At 38.8% G+C, this 23019-nt stretch overlaps 1 protein-coding gene across 1 annotated transcript; it reads left to right on the top strand.

Moving 5' to 3' along the window:
- Positions 1 to 219: 219 nt before the first annotated feature.
- On the top strand, positions 220 to 3821 carry LOC110940556 (G-type lectin S-receptor-like serine/threonine-protein kinase At4g27290). The gene is made up of 7 exons (XM_022182101.2): positions 220 to 1543; positions 1923 to 2066; positions 2162 to 2310; positions 2432 to 2642; positions 2785 to 3022; positions 3122 to 3272; positions 3417 to 3821. The coding sequence occupies exons 1-7, from the start codon at positions 265 to 267 to the stop codon at positions 3702 to 3704; spliced, it is 2460 nt and encodes an 819-aa protein (XP_022037793.1). The 5' UTR covers positions 220 to 264; the 3' UTR covers positions 3705 to 3821.
- The last annotated feature ends 19198 nt before the right edge of the window (positions 3822 to 23019 follow it).

The following is a 23019-nucleotide window of genomic DNA, read 5'->3' as shown; positions in this document are numbered from 1 at the left end:
ATTTTAAACCATTTGAAGATGAATAAAAAAATGCTTTTAATCTTAGATTCATACACTGGAATCTTTCTTAAATTATTAATAGTCATTTAATAGTCTTACTGATAAAATAATTAAATTGAAATAATACTACATATACTCAAATTATCGGATCCAAAAAATATTTATGTAAAATTAATATACACACTGAAATCTTTCAAACCGTTTGAAGTATTTACAACTTCTGGTTTTGATACTTTGCTAACAATATCATTGCTCAAGATCATCATGGAGGACCAGTTCACACATGCATTCTTCTTCATTACTTTGATGTTGCTGCTATCAGATTGCACTGCAAGAGATTCCATGTCTGCAAATAAAAAAATCAAAGACGGTGAAACGCTTGTTTCAGAAGGACAAATGTTTGAGCTGGGCTTTTTTAGCCCAGGGAAGTCGAAAAACCGATACCTGGGGATATGGTACAAGAAGATATCAAAGGGTACTGTTGTATGGGTTGCTAACAGGGAGACACCAATCACAGATCGATCAGGCATGCTCAAACTCAGCACACACGGAAATCTGGTGATTCACAGTGGCGGCAACCCCATGGTCTGGTCATCCGGTTCAACAACGGTATCTGTTCAGCGTGATAGTTCGGTGGTGGTGCAGCTTCTAGATTCCGGAAATCTTGTTGTGTGGAAGAGAAATAGTACCAACAACGTTCTGATCTGGCAAAGTTTTGACTATCCTGGTGACACACATCTAGCGGGGATGAAATTTGGTAAGGATTTGGTAACGGGGTTAGAGAGGTTCTTGACATCTTGGAAGAGTCCTGATGATCCATCTATTGGTGTGTATAGGAATATTATGGACACAAATGGATATCCACAAACTTTAGGGTGGCAAGGTGAAGTTTTACTAGCAAGAGTTGGACCATGGAATGGTGTTGGTTTTAGTGGATTTCCTACTGAAAAGGAAAACCAGATTTACTCCACGGAGTTTGTGATCAATGAGAAGGAAATCTATTTGAAATATGAACTTAAAAGTTCAGTTGTTCAAAGAGTAGTTTTGACATGGGATGGCAAGACACTGTTTTTGCATTGGATTGAGCGGATCCAAGACTGGGTTGTGTATTCTGAGGGTATCGTAGATAGTTGTGATCGTTATTCACTTTGTGGTCCTTTTGGAGTCTGTAGCATTAGAAGGCATCCACCTTGTACATGTATGCAAGGTTTTGAACCAAGGAATCCAGAAGAATGGAAGGCATCTGATTGGGTAAGTGGCTGTAAACGCAAAAAGCCTTTGAATTGTGGGAATGGGGATGGGTTTTGGAAAATTTCACGAATTAAGGTACCCGATACGCGAAGGTCGTGGTATAATGTGACCATGACTCTAGCAGAATGTGAGATAGCCTGCAAAAGGAATTGCTCTTGTACAGGCTTTGGAAGTTTAGATATAAGAAATGGTGGAAGTGGATGTTTGCTATGGTTTGATGAGCTTATGGACACTAGAGAGTATGATGGAGATCAAGATATTTTCATAAGAATGGACGCCAATGAGTTAGAAGGTATGTACATGTTTTACAGGAAAAAAAATGATATCTAGGTGTTTTAGAAAAAAAACGATAAGTGTTTCTAGGGAGTTCGCTACCAGGGCAACGGACGTTAAAAATCCGACACAACATATTCACGTGGGGAGCGAACACCTCAAATTCGCTAACATGACAAAACTCAAAAAAAAAAAAAAAAAAAAAAAAAAAAAACAATTATCTGCTCCTTTGGTTAGCATATTCCCTATAAAACAAAACAAGTAAAAAAAAAACATGCTAGAAGCGTTTATGATTTTTCTAGACCACCTAGAAATGATAATATTCCATAATTTAGTTATGTGTTTTTAGCTTATGTTTATTAGTGCTAAACTATTGTTTTGTCTTGTCTTACTGAAAGGTCTTTTGGACTCCCTGTCCGATTTCAACAAAATGAAAAGAGTGATTATTGTGGTGGTTTTCACTTCGTTAGTTGTGCCACTTATCTTCGCAATTGCATATGCCTGTAGAAAGATAAATAGCAGGCCTCACACGAAAGGGCGAGGTAACACATAGGAGCAAGTAATGGTGACAACTTTGCATGTTTACATAATACGTACAAAATTTAAACACACTTAACTGGAACATTTGATTTTGTAGGAGACCAGTTTGTTGAGAAGAATACAAGTCTGCCGATGAAACATCTTGATGATTTACAATTTTTTAGCCTTTTTGAAGTAGCAAAGGCCACATGTAACTTTAGTGTTTGCAATAAGATTGGAGAAGGTGGCTTTGGTCCTGTTTACAAGGTAGTTTTTATGCATCTTAAATACAACACATTGCTTATCACTACCATAAATCGAAAATTTAAAATATACGAAACTATAAGTCACCATAAACTCGTAATCCAAATCCTAGCCGATCATTCAGGGTGCGTTGGAAGACGGAAGAGAAATAGCTGTGAAGCGGCTCTCAGAAACATCCCAACAAGGCCTCGATGAATTCAAGAATGAAGTCATTTGTATTGCAAGTCTTCAACATCGGAATCTTGTGAAGCTTCTTGGATATTGCATTCATCAAAAGGAACTAATTTTGATTTATGAATACTTATCTAACAAAAGCCTGGACTTTTTTCTCTTTGGTTAGACTCACTCTTTATGATTTCACTTCCGCACAAACAAACATGCCCAGTAAAATCCCACTCATAGAGTAGGGTTTGGGGATATGATTTCACTTTCAAATTTTATATGATAGCACATGATATAATGGTCATGTTTTGGCAGATGAAACAAGAAGTTTGATGCTTGACTGGTCTAAGCGCTTTAATATAATACATGGGACCGCTCGAGGTATTCTGTATCTACATCAGGATTCGCGTCTTCAAATTATCCATAGAGATCTGAAGGTTGGTAATATATTGCTGGATAGTGATATGAATCCAAAAATATCTGACTTTGGCCTTGCTAGAAACTTTATAGGACATGATACCACTGCTAACACAAAGAAAGTGGTCGGGACATGGTAAAAATCCTTCTTAAGTTTAATACTCTATCTTAATCTGATAAAAAGAAGATGAGATTGAAAGAGAATCTCTAATATGTATGTTTAACCTTGCTACAGTGGTTACATTTCTCCAGAGTATGCAGCACACGGGCGTTTCTCTATAAAATCAGATGTATTTAGTTTTGGTGTTATAGTGTTGGAGATAATTAGCGGGATAAAAAACCGAGAATTCTTTCATGGAGACCGCAGTGATAACCTTCTTGGACACGTAAGACTAAATCCTATACTCTTGACTTTGGAAATCTATTTTCTGGAAATAGAGACGGTACCCAACAAAATTTTATAAAATGGATAATAATAGACAACTGTAAATATTAGCTCATCCTTAAATATGCGTTTTTGTTTGATGTAGGCATGGAGACTCCATCAAGAAGGTAGGTCCATTGAAATAATGAGTGCAACTTTAGACGACTCGTGTGTGGTCTCTGAAGTACTAAGATGTATACATGTTGCACTATTATGTGTGCAACATCATGCAGAAGATAGGCCAACTATGTTGTCAGTGGTCCTAATGCTGGTTAGCGAGGGTGTGTTGCCTCATCCTAAACAACCAGCTTTTTTCGCTGGAGAAAGCGATAATGAAGTTCGGTCTGGGTCATCGGTTGATGAATACACAATAACAAAATTGTATGCTCGATAGAAAGCACGTTTATGACTTGACTATGTCAAATGCCTGTAATTTTTATATCATCTTCTCATTTTCCTTTTGATGGTTTGTGGGGATTCAACATAAATTTAAAGGCTGATTTTTGTACAACTTTCTTTTCCCATCCATTAAGATTAATGATGTTGTTTAGATAACTTCAAATACAAAATTCACAATGAACAAACAATAGAATAATCTCTTCCTTACCAAAATATTATACACCGTAATATTTTAATGCATCTAAAAGTAAATGTTTATTATCAGAAAGTATATATATATATATATATATATATATATATATATATATATATATATATATATATATATATATATATATATATATATATATATATATATATATATATATATATATAGGGGAGGGTTATCTTGAGAACGCTAAATATTGCGAAAACCGTGAGAACGAATGAAAAAACCAATCAAAACCATTTTTTTTAATACAAATCTCATTGTAATTAAAATACAACATAAAAAAAAGAATTTACAACATCAAATAATTCATTTCTCCTTTCAAAGTCACTATTATTAGATTTTTTACACATGTGTAAATATAACAGATTTACACATGTGTAAATGGCAAACTTACACATGTGTAAATTTTCTTTATTTACGAATTCAAGTAAATTTAAACGTGTAAATTAAATTTCTAACATTGTATTCGAATAATAATGATAAGTGTAGAAAAAAATTTTGAATTTGAATTGTTTTTGACCAAGTTCGTGCGGTTTTTTAATTTGTTCTCACGGTTCTCACAATATTTAGCGTTCTCATTTAAACCTTCCCCTATATATATATATATATATATATATATATATATATATATATATATAACTAATTCAGTTTTCATAGTACGCCTGAAGAAAAACCGGTTCTTATACGTGAGGGATAGAACCTTAAGTGGTATCTCGACAGGGGGTTAATCCTTAATCTCTTCCTGAAATCAGAACTGCCGACGGAATCTTGAGAGTAGTCTCCAAAATAGAACACCGTGAGCTCATTACGAGAAAGAAAGGTAGGGGTTCTTCTTGTAACCATCAACCGGCATGCGAAGAAGTAATCACTTTAAGGGAAATAAAGCAATGTGTGTGTGTGTTAAGAGTGAGAGTGTCACACCCTCAACTTCCACATGCAGAGTACTACCGCGAGGCGTATGACTGACCAGGATCAAGCCACCAATCATATTGAACAATATAATAATAAAACAATTTTCATCACAACCAATACGATTAGTGACTAAAGTCCAAAGTTCATAGTTTAAAAGTAGTAATTAAAGTCAACGACGGAAGCATAAGTTCTAAAGTTTAAAACAACGGTTTAAAAGTCCATAATTAATATTAAGAAAACCCAACAAGGGTTAACGTGACCACTACACTCCCCAACTCCAAGCTCTTGAGCTATCACTGAGTACCTGCAAAGTATGTAGTAGGGTGTCAACATAAAGTTGGCGAGTTCACGGTTTATCCAGTTATAATTCCAAAACTTGTGTTTTTTAAGTTAATCATTTATATCATGCCATGGGGAGCTACCCCCTATGTAAGCTACTAAACTGCGTATACCGAATACTTTTGCGACCTGTTACTTCGTTGTTGCCCCGTTTGTCAATGTCTATCATCATTGACGGTTTGCCAGGGCCTATTAATTCACGACTGATCCTCTCTAGGCACGGTGTGAGGTTGGTGAACCTAAATAGCGCTATCAACTAATATCCTGTTCGCCAGGCATCGGCGACTAATCGGTATAAAAAGTGGGACTTCGTCATAGAGTTTCCTTTAGCACACTTGTTAATGAAATATAAATAGTAATTAACCGTATTCCAAACCAGGAATAGTAAGCAATCCCAAACCTGGGAAAGTTGTTGTTCGTTCCGTTCCCAACCATCGAGAATGCATGCTTTTAGTAAAGTGTGTGAACTCCCCTTTGTTTTGCTCGGCTGGTTATTTACTTGTTTTAACAGTTGGTCAACCACGTCCTATTATGGGTACCAAGTTTAATCAGATTCGTATCTCGTATTAACACACGTATCAAGTAGCACATAATTTGTAGGTCCCTTAATCCTATGGATCTTACACAGAATCGTCTATCTAACCTTGAGTGTGGAATCCTCTAGATCAGATTATTACAGAAAATAGTTGAAAACAGAATTCACAATTAAATAGTCTTCTATTGATTATCCAAACTTGCAGTTTTACAATCAATTCAAGACTCTCACAGCCTCAGAGCCTCCCTAATTCGAAATCACTCTCTCTCTCTCTCTAGCCTTTCTATTCAGTTTTCTCTAGTTGTTACAAACCCTAATCACAAAACATGTTTATATACCACATGTTTGTGAACTGGGCTACCAACTGGGCTAGGCCATTTTCCAAGCCCATTACAACAATAAAATCCCTAGCCAATATGCTAAGCCCATTACAAAATATCCAAAGACTAAATAAACAAACTATTAAGTTGTTGTCACAGAATATGCACCAACAGACTTCCCCTTGACAATAGCTTGATAGTGTAACTTTGTCTTCAAACTTCTTGTGTTCTATTTGTCTTTGGATAGCTTCAGCTACACACAGTTTCTGACATCAACAGACTCCTCCTTAGCTGGTGCTTCCAATCTCCAAAACTTTCATTCGTTGTAGATCAGTGAACTCGCAATCTTTGGTTAAGTAAGTAAGCCTAACTCTTCCATATCTCTCACTGCAATGTAGTAGAAAGATCCTACCATGCATCTTCACACGTTCTTCACTTCACTCTCAATCTGCACTTTACTTGTATTATGCACTTCATTTTGATAGCTGCATCAATTTGTTTAAAAATACAAGTAAGTATCTCGAAAAACCATTAGTCTTTTTCACATTAAAGATAAACCAATATTTTATCTCATCATGTAAAAACAACAACCTGTCAGCTCAACATGGAAGTCTTTTAAAAAGAAAATATTTTTGGATTTTTTTAAAATAAAATGACTAAACAGAACTCAAAAATATTTACAATTAAATCTTTTTTGTGAGAATCATGTGCAAGAAGATCATATCAACAAAATCAAACTATTTTCACACTATTAGATAATTCTTTATGTTATTTTCGTGAAAAGCAGTCCAAGATGATTACCAGTATTGTTTATCCACTTAAACAAAACAAATGAACATTTCAAGTACCTTTACCTAATGATACTTTTAAGGTAATATTATACTGATATACTAGTGTGTCCCACTTCAAGACATACCCGCGCGATCAAGGTATGCGCAAAGGTTCCTCGTAGTAGGTGAGTATACCGAATTCATCTTTTTTGTTTTACAACGATAGATAATTGGTGATTGACGTAAGGTCGAAGTCTCACTCAAATTTAATCCAGTTACAACTAATTAGCTAGCGTTAAGTGGGTATCGAACACAAGGAGTTTGTGGAAAATGTGTTATCTAAATAGCTTTTCTAAGTGACTAAATTTAAACTAAATTGCAAAGTAAATTTCAAAATTTGGATTGATTGGTTTTGATTATCTAAATTGAACTAAATTAAATTGCAAATCAAAGATGAGTTTTTTAAACAGATTAAAAGACATCGAACATCCCAAGTTTTAGATTTTAAGCGATACTAATGTTCATGCTCAACTAGAAAGAACCACATAGACATGGCTCATGTTTGGTTAACCATTTGTGATGAAAAGGGAACTAAGTATTCAGATTCCTAGAACGCGAGGTTGTTACTCGATGACCAATTAATAAATATCCAACCCTAGTCCCTCCCATGATATCTCGATTGCCAACGACACCAAGAACGTATGGTTTAGAATTATGATCAAACACAAATTAACACTTTACAAACAAATATCCAAACACCATAACAAACCAAACAAAATGCAACGTTTATTATTCTAGAAATAAAGCTTAAAAAAGTATCTCAAGCAAACCTTACACTTAGGATGATCACCAATGAAATTAGCCACTTATGGTGTGGTGAATCATCATAACATTCAAGTAATTGTTCATAGGAATCAAAAACATAAACCAATTGTTTAGAATCTTCAAAATCACTCCACAAGTCTCCAAAATCACCCTCCACCAGCTCCTAAAACATACACAACGATTGGAATGATCAAAAGTCCCTCATAATGGTGCAATAAAGTGGGAGTTACAAACTGTTTCAACCGCCACCGTAAGCTACGGTGGCTACCCTAGCTTACGATACCTTTTAAGCTCATACGGTGGATCTTTACTGCCTTACGGTGGAGAATCTTGATTCTGGGGGCTACCGTAGCTTACGGTACCCACCGTAAGCTACGGTAGAGACTGGGCCAAACTCCTTTGTTTCTTCAACTTTGGTACTTGAGCTCCCAATCAACCGACTTCCATCCGAAGCTGCATTTCCACACTTTTAGGGCCTCGAACATACCTAGAACATGAGCAACTGTAGTTATCTAATTCAAGATAAAAACATGACTAAATGCGAGACTAAATTATCTTTTATAACACTTAAGGGTCGTCCTACGGACGACCTGTCACATCCCCACACTTAATCGTTGCTTGCCCCCAAGCAACTAATCCAAAACCAACTCGTAACTCCTCAAGCGATCAAACATAAATCAAGCAAGCAACTGTCCTCATTTTACTAACTTTTCCTAGAAACCCGCACAATACACCCCTCACAATGACGCTCCTCTTGGTGACAAATAATAACTAGCAAGGATGAGCTAGAACACACTTAAGGCAATTGGGTGGTTGCACAATAATATGCTTGTACTTAAATCAGTCCTTCACCTATAGAATTTGCTAAAACATGCGTGTGAATCAAAGGGACTTAAAGGTTGTAACATGGCTAGGCATATTGGTAGGAAATGGAAATATATATGTGTAGTAGCACATGATTCGACCCGGTCTTTTTACTACTATCTAAACAAACATAAACATCTATATACATTACATCCCATTCATTTTTTTATTTCTTTTTCATTGCTTTTTCTGTTTTTTACTAAACATTGTAAACATTCAAACATAACAAACAAACATACTAATATGAAATTGCTAACACTACTAGACCGGGTAAAAAACGGGTGAATTTTTAAGGAACTAGGCATGGGTTATTAAATGAAAGGCTCTAGGCTCAAAATTGGCTACTAAATGTCCAAACCTCCTCCCCTCTCGCTACCAAGCTCATATATGTAATTTATGAGGTCCAACCCCCTAAATCCCACACTCTCACACACCTTGACGAGGCTACCTAAATGCCCTTATCATTTTCACATTCATGTCAAGCTAAGGCCTCAAACCGCATTTAGGCACAAGTTCTAATACACGCCCACCCGTTGCCACTCTCATCAAAGAAAATATTCGCTAATAAATCAAACAAGTGGCTTAAACTCTCACCAAGAAAGGGTGTGCGGGGTTGCCGGTGTGTCGTGTGGATTTCAGTACTAAGTGTTCAATTTCAGACCACTTTTCGCTTGATTTTAAAATTTTTCAAAACTTTCAAAAACTCCCACCCCCCCCCCATCCCCACACTTGGGATACATTGTCCCCAATGTATGGCTTTGAAGGGAAAGATCGCTCAAAACACACCAAACTTCTTTTTTTTTTTTTTAAACATAAGCAAACAAACTAACTACCAATATTTCAAGGCTAAAGAACATAACAAGACTAAGGAAAGAGTACAGGAACCTGATGAAGTTTGACACAACATATTCATATGTTGTAGCTGATCTGAATCCCTATCACCACCTCACACAAATATCCGTACATCTTCCCCACACTTGAGTGTTGCCATGGCCCTGAAACATAGAAAGATAAAGGAACAACAAGATTAATGTAAAACCCCGGGTTGCTTCCCGAGCAGCGCTAAGTTTTCGGGTCTTCGGCTAGACCATGCCACCCCCGTTTATGGTGGCTCAAATGTAGAGTTCCTGCCATCTCTATTAGTGTATTGTGCCATTAGTTTAAATGCATCCATCACATGTCCATTCGGGGGGTAATCTAATACGCACCTGATTGAACCCTCATGCTTTTCTTTACGACCCGGTGGTTTATTCGTTTTCATTCTTTTACACACACTTTTCATATGATCATTAGACTCTCTACCCTTCTCCTTAATAGACTCATAACTAATCACCTTAGTCTGAACATTAAATGATAACTTACAGTTCTTTTTGGTCATAGAAATGATCCCGTCCTACAATAATTTGAGCATTTGCTGTATAGAGAAACGGTCGACCTAAATTACCCTTTGTTGTGATGCCATTTTGGTAGAAGCATAATCTAAGACCAGAAAATCCACCAGATATTCGAATTCTCCCAACTGAATCATAACATTCCTAACCACTCCCCATGGACGCCTCCAACTTTCATCCGCCAAACTCACCATGGTGTCTATATTTTGCAGCGGACCAAAGTCATAAATGTCATATAAATCTCCTGGTAGCACACTCATGCATGCCTCGTAGTCCAACAATGATTGAGGAATTTTTAATTTTCCCACTCGGATAGGCACGAGTGGTGCTCCATGGTCTTTGTCATTTTCAACTTCGGCGTCCTTTCCTATACCTGCATTCACTTTACACGAAGAGGTTAGAAATGTTTCATTAAATTCACTATTAGGAATGGTGCTTACCACATTGATGTTAACACTTTTAATGTTTTTGGGATTTGTCACCGTGTCACTTGGTAGTTGACCTTTTTCTTTCTTCAAGAGTGCCACTTCACTTGCAAGTTGACCCATTTGAGTGGTTAAAGACTGAATTGCCTTGTCACGGATTTCATCTTTTTGAATACGAGCATCGTTCATTTGATTTCTTCGTTGCATCTCTAGTTGCATTGCCTTGAGCAAATCCATGACTTCATTCCCACTCGAAACAACTTGACCCAAAGTTCCACCTTGCATATTACCCGATTGAAATTGCCCTTGAAATCCTTGATTATTGAACGGTTGGCGAGGAATAAAATTTCCTTGATTTCCTTGGAAATTTGGATTGGCTTGATTAGAAGGATTTCCATATCGAAAGTTTGGATGATTTCGTAATCCGGGGTGGTAGGTGTTCGAATTCATGTTATAATTCCTACCACCTCCCCCTTGGCCTTGAATAGTATTCACCTCCTTATATTGCCCTTCACCTCCTAAGCAATTTTCAGCCGCATGACCCAACTCATTGCAAATTGCACACACATTATAAATTTGATTGGAAGTTTAAACATTACCATCATCCGACGCGTGTACTTGCGTTCTTGTAATAGCCGGTCTCGCTCTCATAGATGATTGAGCTTTTCTTTTTTATGTGACCGCCATTTATTCAAAAAATGCCCAATCGTCTTGTTCATAATTGGTACCGAATGTACCATTGGTGATGGACATTAAATCACGAGCATCTTCAGAATTCAGCCCCTCATGAAATGCATTCAACAACTCCCACAACTCAATCCCATGATAAGGGCAATTTTTAATCATCAAGTTAAACCGCTCAAAGGCCTCGTGAAACATTTCACCCGATTGTTGTTGGAAGCTTCTCAAACTGCTTCTTGCATCGTTGGTCTTTTGGGCCGTGAAAAACTCGTCCAAGAATCTTTGTTGCATCTCCGCCCATGTATAAATCGAAGCCGAGAGTAAAGTGTAAAACTATCTCTTCGCTCAATCTTCCAACGGATATTGAAATAATACCAACTTAACCTCACTGAAAACCCTTGCCCACCGATAGTATTGCATATAGAATCATATGCCTCCAAATGAAAATAAGGTTCCTCCGTTGCTAATCCCTTATATTTCGGTAAACTTTGGAGGGAATTGGTTCTAACTTCGAACGTCCTCCCTTGATTATTTTGAGGAATAACTACTGGTGAAGGATTGTTGGTAATCACCGGCCTAAAATGTCCTTCATACCCCTCACGGCCTCTCGGTTATGTCTTCGTGGCACACCCAGTCGAACTCTTGGATGTGGTGGACCCATTGGTCTTTGAACTGGTCTTTGAGGCACGAATTGTTGAGGCGGTGGTTGAAACATTTGACCCATTTGCTGTTGTTGCATGGCCTTTGAAATTTTGGACCTTGTGGTGGCAATTGTTGTGGTACAATTTGTTGTTGTATGACTTGTTGTTGAGGTCTACCAAATCCTTGCATTCCTTGACCTTGCACATATGTGTAGTCCCCTTGATCTCCATTACTTCCCAGCACATAACCTTCTTCTTCATAACCCGCAAAATCTTCCTCGTACCCATCATCATACCCATCTCTTCTCTCTCCCATAGTTTGTAGAAATTATGTTGGTTGATATTGTACCCCCGGTTGTAATGTTTGTTGGAATGAAGGGGTAGTATGGACTATGGATGAATTTGGTTGAAACGGATGTGGTGGTGGTATTTTTTGAGAAGAGGATGATTGGCCAAAGGCTGGGAAGAAAGATGAAAAAACTTGGAACAGTCGATGAAGGCTTATAGCTAAAGGAATGTTCAGTTTCGGTACTTATAGGTAATGTGGTGTTGGTTAGTTTAACCTCATGAATTGGTGTAGGAATGGTAGTAGAATTTGGTGGAGGTGTGGATGGTGTTGTTTGACCCGTAGTGGGTGGTGGTGGTGGATCCATTGTATTGCTTGGTGTAATTGGTGTAGTTGGTGTAGTAGGTGAACCAATGACTTTGTTTTCTCGTAGGACTCGGTTTCGTCACAAAGTTCGCTCAATTTCCGGATCAAATTCTAGTGGTGATAGCTTGCGAGAGCCTCTCGTATGCATGCACCTGTCAATACCTGCACACTAAACAGAACCAGTGTAAACCCAAAAAAATAACAAACTAAAACTATAAAAGATAACACACGTTGCGCACTACTCCCCGACAACGGCGCCAAAATTTGACGTGAGGTCTAAGTCTCACTCAAATTTAATCCAAATACTACTAAATAGCTAGCGGTAAGTGGGTATCGAACAAAGGGAGTTTGTGGAAATGCGTTATCTAAATAGCTTTTCTAAAAGACTAAATTAAACTAAGTTGTAGAAAATAAATTCAAAATTTGGATTGATTGGTTTTGATTATCTAAATTGAACTAAATTAAATTGCAAATCAAAGTTGAGTTTTGTAAAAAGATTAAAAGATAGCGACCATCCCAAGTTTCAGGTTTTAAGCGATACTTATGTTCATGCTCAACTAGAACGAACCACATAGACATGGCTCATTTTTGGTTAACCGTTTGTGATGAAAGGGAACTAAGTACTCGGATTGCGAGAACGCGAGGTTGTTACCCGATGACCAGTTAACAAATTTCCAACCCTAATCCCCCCATGATATCTCAATCGCCAACGGCACCCAGAACGTATGGTTTAGAATTATGATCAAACTAAAATTAACACTTTACAAACGAATATCCAAACACCATAACAAACTAAACAAAATGCAAAGTTTATTATTCTAGAAATAAAGCATAAACAAAAGTATCTTAAGCAAACCTTACTCTTAGGATGATCACCAATGAAATTAGCCACTCATGGTGTGGTGAATCATCATAACATTCAAGTAATTGTTCATAGGAATCAAAAACATAAACCAATTGTTTAGAATCTTCAAAATCACTCCACAACTCTCCAAAATCGCCCTCCACCAGCTCCCAAAACATACAAAATGATTGGAATGATCAAAAGTCCCTCATAAAGGTGCAATAAAGTGGGAGTTACAAACTGTTTCAACCGCCACCATAAGTTACGGTGGTTACCGTAGCTTACGGTAGCTTTTATGCTCATACGGTGGATATTTACTGCATTACGATGGAGAATCTTGATTCTGGGGGCTACCGTAGCTTACGGTACCCACCGTCAGCTAAGGTAGAGAGTGGGCCAAACTCCTTTCTTTCTTCAACTTTGGTACTTGAGCTCCAAATCAACCGACTTCCATCCGAAGCTGCATTTCCACACTTTTAGGGCCCCGAACATACCTGGAACATGAGCAACCGTAGTTATCTAATTCAAGATAAAAACATGACTAAATGCGGGATTAAATTATCTTTTATAACACTTAAGGTCGTCCTACGGACTACCCGTCACATCCCCACACTTAATCATTGCTTGCCCCCAAGCAACTCATCCAAAACCAACTCGTAACTACTCAAGCGATCAAACATAAATCAAGCAAGCGACTGTCCTCATTTTACTAACTTTTCCCAAAAACCCGCACAACACACCCCTCACAATGACGCTCCTCTCGGTGACAAATAATAACTACCAAGGATGAGATAGAACACATGTTCAGCTCGAGATTTCGAATAAATTAAGATGTCGTTGATGAAAACAATGATGAACTTATCTAAACAAGGTTTACAAACCCCTATTCATTAAGTCCATGAAGACGACAGGAGCATTTGTCAAACCAAAAGGCATGACAGTGTACTTGTAATGGTCGTATCGAGTACGAAAAGCAGTCTTGGGAATATCTTCTTCGAGTACACGAACCTGATGATACCCAGAACAGAGATATATCTTTGAGAAACAGGTAGCACCATGTAGTTGATCAAAAAGTCAATACGAGGTAGGGGACATCAATTTTTAATCGTGAATTTGTTGAGCTCACAATAATCGATGCAAATGCGAAAGGACCCATCCTTCTTCTTCACAAATAGCACCGGAGCACCCTAAGGGGAGAAACTTGGACGGATAAATCCTTTTTCCGAAAGTTCCTAGAGTTGTTTTGACAAATCTTGCATCTCAGACGGTGCAAGATGGTAAGGGGATTTGGCTATTGGGTTGGCACCAGGTACAAGGTCTATGCAAAACTCGACTTGGCGTACTGGGTGTAAACCAGGTAGTTCTTCGGGAAACACCACAGGGTAATCTCGAACAATGGGGATGTCTTGGACACTCTTACTCTTGCCTTTCTCCTCTACGATATGTGCCAAAAAAGCTACATAATTCTTTCGTAGGTATTTTTGGGCTTGAGTACAAGTCATGAGTCTTAGGCTACTAGAGGGTTTCTCTCCATGAACTTCTAAGATTTCGCCAGATGGAAGTGGTATGCTAACAATCTTATCGAAACAGATCACCTCAGCATGATGTTTGGTTAACCAGTCCATTCCTACGATGACGTCAAAACTCCCGAGTTTCATTAGCGTGAGGTTGATGGGAAAAAATAGCTATTGAGGATTAATTGGCAACTACGAATGACAGAATCAAGTACAAGGGGTTCGCCACTAGCTATCTCTACCGTTAAAGGTTTTCCTAGCTTAGTTCGGGGCTTTGCAAGCAAAGGTTCAAAGGCTAGGGATACAAAACTCCTATCGGCACCTGAATAAAAAACAGAATAGAAGCATGATGACTGTTAACAAGGAACGTACCGTTAACTACATCGTTGTCAGCACGAACCTCGTTAGCATTTATTTTAAATGCTCGTCCATGCGCGGGGTTAGCATTAACAAGCTTCGGGCAGTTCTTCTTGAAATGACCCATCTCGCCATAGTTGTAGCAAGATCAAGGTGGAAAGTAAGGTCTAGTTTTTTTCTTGAGGTTGAACAGGGTTTGGAACAGATTGACAAACATTGGCCGAATGACCGAGTCGTCCACAAGAGGTACATTGACGACACTGTAACTGAGCTTGGTGGTGACCATTGCACTGGTTGCACAACGGTGAAGTACTAGCATACGGTTTCCTTGCAGGAGGTTGAGCTGGTTGGTTGTGAGTAGTCTAATTGGGTTGAGCAACCATAGCAAAGTTTTGTGAAGCCTTACGCTTCCTTGATTTCTTGGAGAGTTCGACTTTGTTTTCCTTGGGTTTTTCCTGTGTGGTCTTGGCAACTTGTTTCTTGTCACCTTTGTAGAAGAGTTTCCCCTTCTTGACTTGATAATCAGTTAGAGTTGCGGCTAGTTCGATAGCCTCTCTAACTGTAGCGGGTTTACTACCAATGACTATGTCTTGCACTAGATCAGGTAAACCGGCAATGTATTTCTCAATTGCCTTATCCAAAGGCGTGACCATGGTGGGACATAGCAGGCTCAGCTCTTCGTATCGGGCTGTGTAGGCACGATGCTCTCCTCTATCTTGCTTAAGATCATGGAATTCATTCTCGAGTGCCCTCTGTTCATTGCGTGGGCAGAACTCTTTCATCATTAGAGCTCTAATCTCTTCCCATGTTTAAGACATTGCTACATCAGCACCCCTGTCTCTCATAACTCCGTTCCACCATGTGAGCGCTGTTGGGATTGAACCCTACCAAAGGAACAGATAATAAAAGCCAAAACTGGATCACAGCAGTAGATTCAAAATAAGCAGATGTCTGGTTGCAAGTCTCTCCCCTTGAAAGTGGTTTCAACATCTGCTGACCTCCTATCTGCTGATCATGCAATCTGCTGACCTATAACTGCTGACCAAGACAAAGTCTGATAGAAGAACTAAAGCTCTGCTGCTCAATCTACTACCTTGGTTCAAGCTCTGCTGATCATGACAAGTACTGCTAGGTTCACAGCAGCGGAAGGATGCAGCAGCAGTTTATGTTTAGTTTATGCATTGAAATGTAATATCAGTAGTTAGCATAGCAGTGTTTGTATAGATCAGAGGTTATAGTTTGTTAGGAGGTTAGAGGTCACTTTCATGGTGACGTCAGCTTTGATGCTCAGTGGTTTGCAAGTGCCTAAAAATAGAACAGTACTCTGTACTGTTCTGTTTAGCTCATTCACCATCTTCTTTCTGCATGAACAAACACTGAGCTCAGGCTGATGGGGAGTTTGCATATCATACACACATTGTAATCAGAGTTTAAAAATAAATTTAATCATTTGATTCAGTGTTTGAAAATGTATGATTGATAGCATTTCTTCTGTTTGATTGTGAAAAGTTTGGTTCCATTAAATTCCGCTGCACTACTCTTTCATCTGTTCATCTAAATTCAAACACAAATCACAATCAATCCAAACTCAGATCCTAACAATTGGTATCAGAGCCCATCCAAAGCCCTGTTGGCTTTGGAAACCTTTTTGAACTAATCCTTTACTTCATGTGCAGGGAGCTTCTGCATGCTTAGATAGTCTTTGGTATGTAGATAGTGGAGGCTCCAGGCACATGACAGGATGTAAAGCCCTTCTTCAAGATTTCAAAATCCATGGAGGGGGTGATATATCCTTTGGTAATAATAGTAAGGGAAAGGTTCTGGGGTCTGGTACTATAAAGTCTGGAAATGTAAAATTTGAAAATGTCAATCTTATTGATAATCTGAAATTCAACCTCCTGAGTGTGTCTTAAACGAGTGATAAAGGGTTTGGATCATTCTTCACAAAGGATTGTTGTAGGATTGTCGGACCAGAAATGGTTAGTAAGATTGAAGCAATAATCAAGAAAGGCTCAACAAAACTTGTTGCTCAAAGAAGTGGCAATGTTTATGTTGTTGACATGTCAAGAGAGTGTCCCAGAGCTGATGCCTGTCTGTTCTCAGCTCCCTCTAACAAAGAGACAGAGTTATGGCACAAAAGACTGGGACACACAAATCTCAAAACAAGCAATAAAATTTCAAAAAATGGCTTAGTAAGAGGCTTACCACAAAAAATGTTTTCATGTCCTGAACACTGTGTTTCCTGTTTAAAAGGAAAACAGCACAAGAGCTCTTTTAAGTCCATTGAAGAGTCCAAAACAACCCAGTGTTTGCAGATGCTACACATGGATTTGTTTGGCCCAGTGCAAGTCATGAGTCTCAAAAAGAAAAGATATTGTTTGGTTATTGTTGATGACTTCTCTAGGTTTACATGGACCTTCTTTTTACACTCTAAAGATGAGACTGCAGGCATTTTGCAAGACTTTGTGATACAGGTTGAAAAGCAATTTGACCTTCCAGTAAAAGTCTTCAGGAGTGACAATGGCACAGAATTCAAAAATAAGGAGTTGGATGCCTTCTGTGTGAAGAAAGGGATTGTAAGGCAGTACAACATTCCTAGAACACCAGAGCAAAATGGAGTTGTTGAAAGAAAGAACAGAACGCTGATTGAGGCTGCTAGAACCATGCTTGCAGATTCAGGTTTGCCATTAACTTTTTGGGTAGAGGCAGTAAACACTGCTTGCTATGTCCAAAACAGAGTCTTAATCAACTCCAGGCACAAAAAGACTGCTTATGAAATTCTGTATAAAATAAAGCCATTAATCTCATATTTCAAAGTTTTTGGTTGCCCATGCTTCATTTTGAACTTAAAAGATTCTATCTCAAAATTTGCAGCCAAAATCAATATGGGATATCACTTGGGATACTCATCCACTGCTAAGGCCTACAAAGTGTTTAATACACGGACCAAAGCAGTGGAAGAGACCTTGAATGTAAAGTTCAATGAACTTTCATCACTGAAAATCCCAGCAAATCCTGCAGAATTGTTTGATCTTGAAAAATTCACCTTTGAAAATACTGCTGTCAAGACTAACACTGCAGGTCCATCAGAGGACTCATCACCAGACTATGGATATGAAATCATCATTCCTCAAAAGTCTGCCTCAAGAGGGGGAGCATCAGTTATTCAAAACAGTTGTCAAAGCTCAACCACTGCTACCTCAACAGTTGTTGACCAAAGTAGCTCCTTAACCACTGCTTCCACCTCATCAAACACTGCTGACAAAAGTCCTCAAACAGTGGATCAAAGTCAGCAGGTATTCACACCTTTACCTCCAATGCCTCCACCTTTTGAAGCCACTACTGGGTCATCAAAGTCACCAGCAGTGGTTAGCTCAGATGATACACATCTGCAGCCTTCACCACAAAATGCCATCATTCCCTACCAAGGAGATCTAATCTTCTTGAAATCTCATCCACCAGATCAAATCATTGGCAACATCAATGAAGGGGTGCTTACTAGAAAGCAATCCCAAAACATTTGTCTTTTTGTTGGCTTTCTATCACTCCATCAGCCAGTCAAGTACCAAGAGGCACTAAAAGACAACAGCTGGGTAGAGGCCATGCAAGAAGTGCTCCAACAATTCCGAAGAAAACAAGTATGGGAGCTTGTACCACTGCCAGAGAATGTAAGTCCTATTGGCACAAAGTGGGTCTTCAAAAACAAAACTGATGAAAGGAGCATTGTTGTCAAGAATAAAGCCAGGCTTGTGGTTCAAGGCTACATACAAGAAGAGGGAATTGATTATGATGAAACTTTTGCTCCTGTTGCAAGACTTGAAGCAATCAGACTCTTTCTGGCCTTTGCTGTCAACCACAATATCAAGGTGTACCAAATGGATATAAAATGTGCATTCCTCTATGGTAAGATTCAAGAAGAGGTATATGTCTGTCAACCTCCAGGTTTTGAGGATCCATTTTATCCAGATCATGTCTACAAGCTAAACAAAGCTTTGTATGGCTTGAAACAAGCACCCAGAGCCTGGTATGAAACTCTTTCCACCTTTTTACTTTCCATTGGTTTCACTAGAGGCAGGATTGATAAAACACTGTTTTTAAAATGGAGAGGGAAGGATTTGATGATTGTCCAGATTTATGTGGATGACATCATTTTTGGAAGCACATGTAATAAAATGTGTGAAGAGTTCAGACAACTCATGACAGCTGAGTTTGAAATAAGTGCAATGGGTGAACTACAGTGCTTTCTTGGTCTCCAAGTAAAGCAGCTACAAAATGGCACTTTCATCCATCAAGGCAAATATGCAAAAGAACTTTTAAAGAAATTTGATATGGATGATTGTAAGCCATGCAGTACACCCATTGCAACCAACAAATTGGTCATGTCTGAAGAAAAGGATGATTTGGTTGATCAGGCCTTATATAGAAGCATGATTGGGTCTTTATTGTACCTAACTGCATCTAGACCAGATATCATGTTTGCAACATGTGTCTGTGCAAGATCCCAATCATCCCCTAGAAAGTCAAACCTTATTGCTGTAAAAAGGATATTCAGATACCTCAAAGGTGCTCCCACACTAGGTATCTGGTATCCAGCTGATGGTAAAATTGAGCTTTCAGGTTTCTCAGATAGTAACTTTGCTGGATGTGATAAAACAAGGAAGTCCACTTCAGGAGGGTGCCAATTCCTAGGCAATTGCTTAGTGTCTTGGCAAAGCAAAAAGCTAGCAGCTGTTTCCACATCCACTGCTGAGGCAGAATACATAGCTGCTGCAAGCTGTACAGCCCAACTGCTCTGGCTTCAGAATCAGTTACTGGATTTTGGTATCACTACCTTGAAGACACCACTCATGTTGGACAGCCAGGCAGCAGAAAATATCATCAAAAATCCAGTTTCCCATTCAATCACCAAACATATCGACATCAGACATCACTTTGTGAGGGATTGCTATGAAAAAGGTTTGATTTCTCTGCATCATGTTCCAACTAAGGATCAGCTGGCAGATGTGCTAACCAAAGCATTAGACACATCTACCTTTGAAAGCTTGATCTCTAGGATTGGCATGCTCAACATGGAATAACAGGCAAAATCCTGTTTTTCTATGAATAAAAGCATCAAAATGTTTTCAGAAAATCAAAAATCCATCCTTAAAAATAGCTAAAAATGAATTTTTCATTAAAAATCCTAAAAGTCTGCTATAACCACTGATTGGGTTCAAAAGTCTGTGCTACTACAAAAGTCTGTCCACTGCTGAAAGTCATCCCCTGTTCTCCTTTTCTTGATAACCACTGATGGTCATAATCAGTGTTGCATCCACTGCTGAGCTATCTACTGATAGTGTAAAGCATCCACTGTCCTCCATTTCCATTGTAACTACTGCTTTCACCAGTTGTTTTCACAAAAAGTACTGTTCAAAAGTACCGTCCTTCACTTCACCAGGGGATGGCATGCGGACAGTACTTAGTGGTCAGACCTTTTGTAACTGCTGCCACGTCAGCATTCACTCTTCCTATATAAAACCCCCTTTCAACACCCAAACAGGGTTTCACTGTCGAATTGAATTCTCAAAAAATTCTCTTCTCAAAGCAGTTTTCATCACATTTCTTCAAATCACTCCACAATCTCATCTTCGATTCTCATCTTCAAAATGACCAAATCGAAATCATCCGCAAAAGCTTCTAAAGGGGCCTCTCAAAAGGCTACCTCCACCGAAATACCACACAAACCATCTCATAATCTACTGGGTCTTCTCACAAAACCCGGTACCATCGACACATTTGATTCCATCCTAGATCTGCTCAACGCCTCAAAGTACAAAACTTTGTTAACCGCTGATGGACCGATTTACCTGCAAACTCGGAGAGAGTTTTGGAAAAATTGCATCCTTGAAAAACAAGGAAAAGATGTCATAGCCATTAACTCTACTCTGCAGAAGAAAGCAGTCCGAATAACACCGCAATCTATATCAGAAGTCTTTCAACTCGATGATCTGCAAGGTAAAGATTCTTTCCCTAAAAACGAGTTAAAAATTGACTTCATTGAGAGAGGGTATGCAGACACAATGAAGAGGGACACCTTACAAAAAGGTTTCTTCCCTTCTGCAACCAGATTTTTATTTCATACCCTTCTCATGTGTGTTTCAAACAAAACCACTTCCTTTAATGAAATACCAATGAAAATTCAAAACTTGGGGTATGCTATTTTACAAGGAGAAAATCTTAACTACTCCAAGGCAATTTTCAATGATTTGGTTAAAAATGTTGAAACAAAATCATTCTTACTATTCCCAAGATTTTTAAGTTATTATTTTGAGAAACAGTTCAGTAAGGATGATATTGCGTTAATAAACCAAGGTGAATCTTTTCAAATAAACAGCTTAACTGCTGAAACATTTTCAAGAATGTTAGCACCTTGTAAAACACAAGCAGAGGTGCCTGAGCAGACTTTAGCAGCAAACACTGCTCCTCAGGTATCTGCTGCTGAGCCCACTGCTCAAGGTGATCAAGGCAGCCAAACAACTGTCTTGAAACCCACACCTAAAATCACCAGTAAACCATAGAAAAAGAAAAATCAAAAACCCCCCAAACCCATCAAAAAGGCAACTCTGGAGGATGAGATACCAGAGCAACTGCCGGTGATTGCACAAAAATCACAACAAACCACTGCTGCTACTTCCTCACAGCAGTTGGTAGAAATATCTCAACCTATACCTGAAACTCCTCCTGTCTCTTCACAAAAAGAACAGGTTGTACATACAGGGTCACTACATCATGAGGCTCTGGAAACACTCGTTTCCATCCTCCACAACCTAATACCCGGGGCAATTCCGCTTTCTAAACCTACCTTCACATTCCCAATTCCACCAAACACCAAACTGCTGTTGGATGCAATTGATTTGAACATAGCACAAACCAGTCCTTCTCAATCACCTGTTCATGAGAAAATACCTCAACAAGAGACTGGGCTTGATGTATCAATCTTTGCTAACCCACCAACACAACCTGAGGAGGTTACACCCCTTGAGTTACACGTAACTCTTGGTGGTATTCCAAGTGAAGCAGCCACTACAAGTGTTGAACCTACAGGTTTGCACTTGGACAGTGGTTACATCAGTAAGACTTCCTTGGAGGCAATTCCTTCTATAACACCTCTGTTATCTGTCAGTGAGTTTGTACTAACCACTGGTAACATCAAAAGATTATCAAGTGTTGAAGGAAGAAGACCCCAGTACCAAGAAAAAGGGGCATCAGTTGTTGATGTTTGGAGTACACTCCCTAACGCAACTTCTGATAAAACCACTGCTAGTGGGAAATCAGATGATCCCATTAAATTGGGTGATGGTTTAAAGTACCAAGAATTGACGGAACGTGTTGAAAAATTGGACACATCTGTTGCAGAAATTAAAGCAATGCTGCAACAGTTGTTAACAATTCAAAAGGTACCATCCACTGCTGTTCCATCTCAAACACCTGCTCCACCACCAGCAGATGTTACAAATGAGCTCTGGAATCTCTTTCAACCTTTTCTCCATCAACAATTTCAGTTGGCCGAGCACCAACATGCCAAACATGTTCAAGAGCTCAAAAAGGCAATGGAGTCTAGGTTCAGGGATACAAATGATGACATCAAGACTCTTAAGGCCCATTTGCTGAAAACCACTTGCACTGCTCCTCCGACTGTACTTTATATTGATGACCTCCCTGCAGATAATGCCAAAAAGGGGGAGAAAATGAAGGAGTGGGTAAAGAAGGGGATTGATAATGGGCTATACCTTGACACAGAAAAGGATGCCAAGCTCAGAGATATTCCTTTGCCAGATGGTAGTAAAAAGGTTGATATTACCAAAAATGCACTTGATGACGCTGTCATAAGTGTAAAGAAGGATAGAGTGGAAAAGGATCTAGCAAGGTGGAATGAGGAGAAAAGAGTTTTCATGAAGCTGAATGCACAGGGTTGTTCTGGTGAAAAGGATGATCAAAATCCGACTCCAAAAAGAAATCTTACTAGAAAAGTAAGGAAACCCAAATCCAC

This window comes from Helianthus annuus, chromosome 5 (assembly GCF_002127325.2).
Source record: "Helianthus annuus cultivar XRQ/B chromosome 5, HanXRQr2.0-SUNRISE, whole genome shotgun sequence".
NCBI lineage: Eukaryota > Viridiplantae > Streptophyta > Magnoliopsida > Asterales > Asteraceae > Helianthus > Helianthus annuus.
Note: the sequence above shows the minus strand (reverse complement) of the source record. Positions and strands in the feature narration are given on the sequence as shown.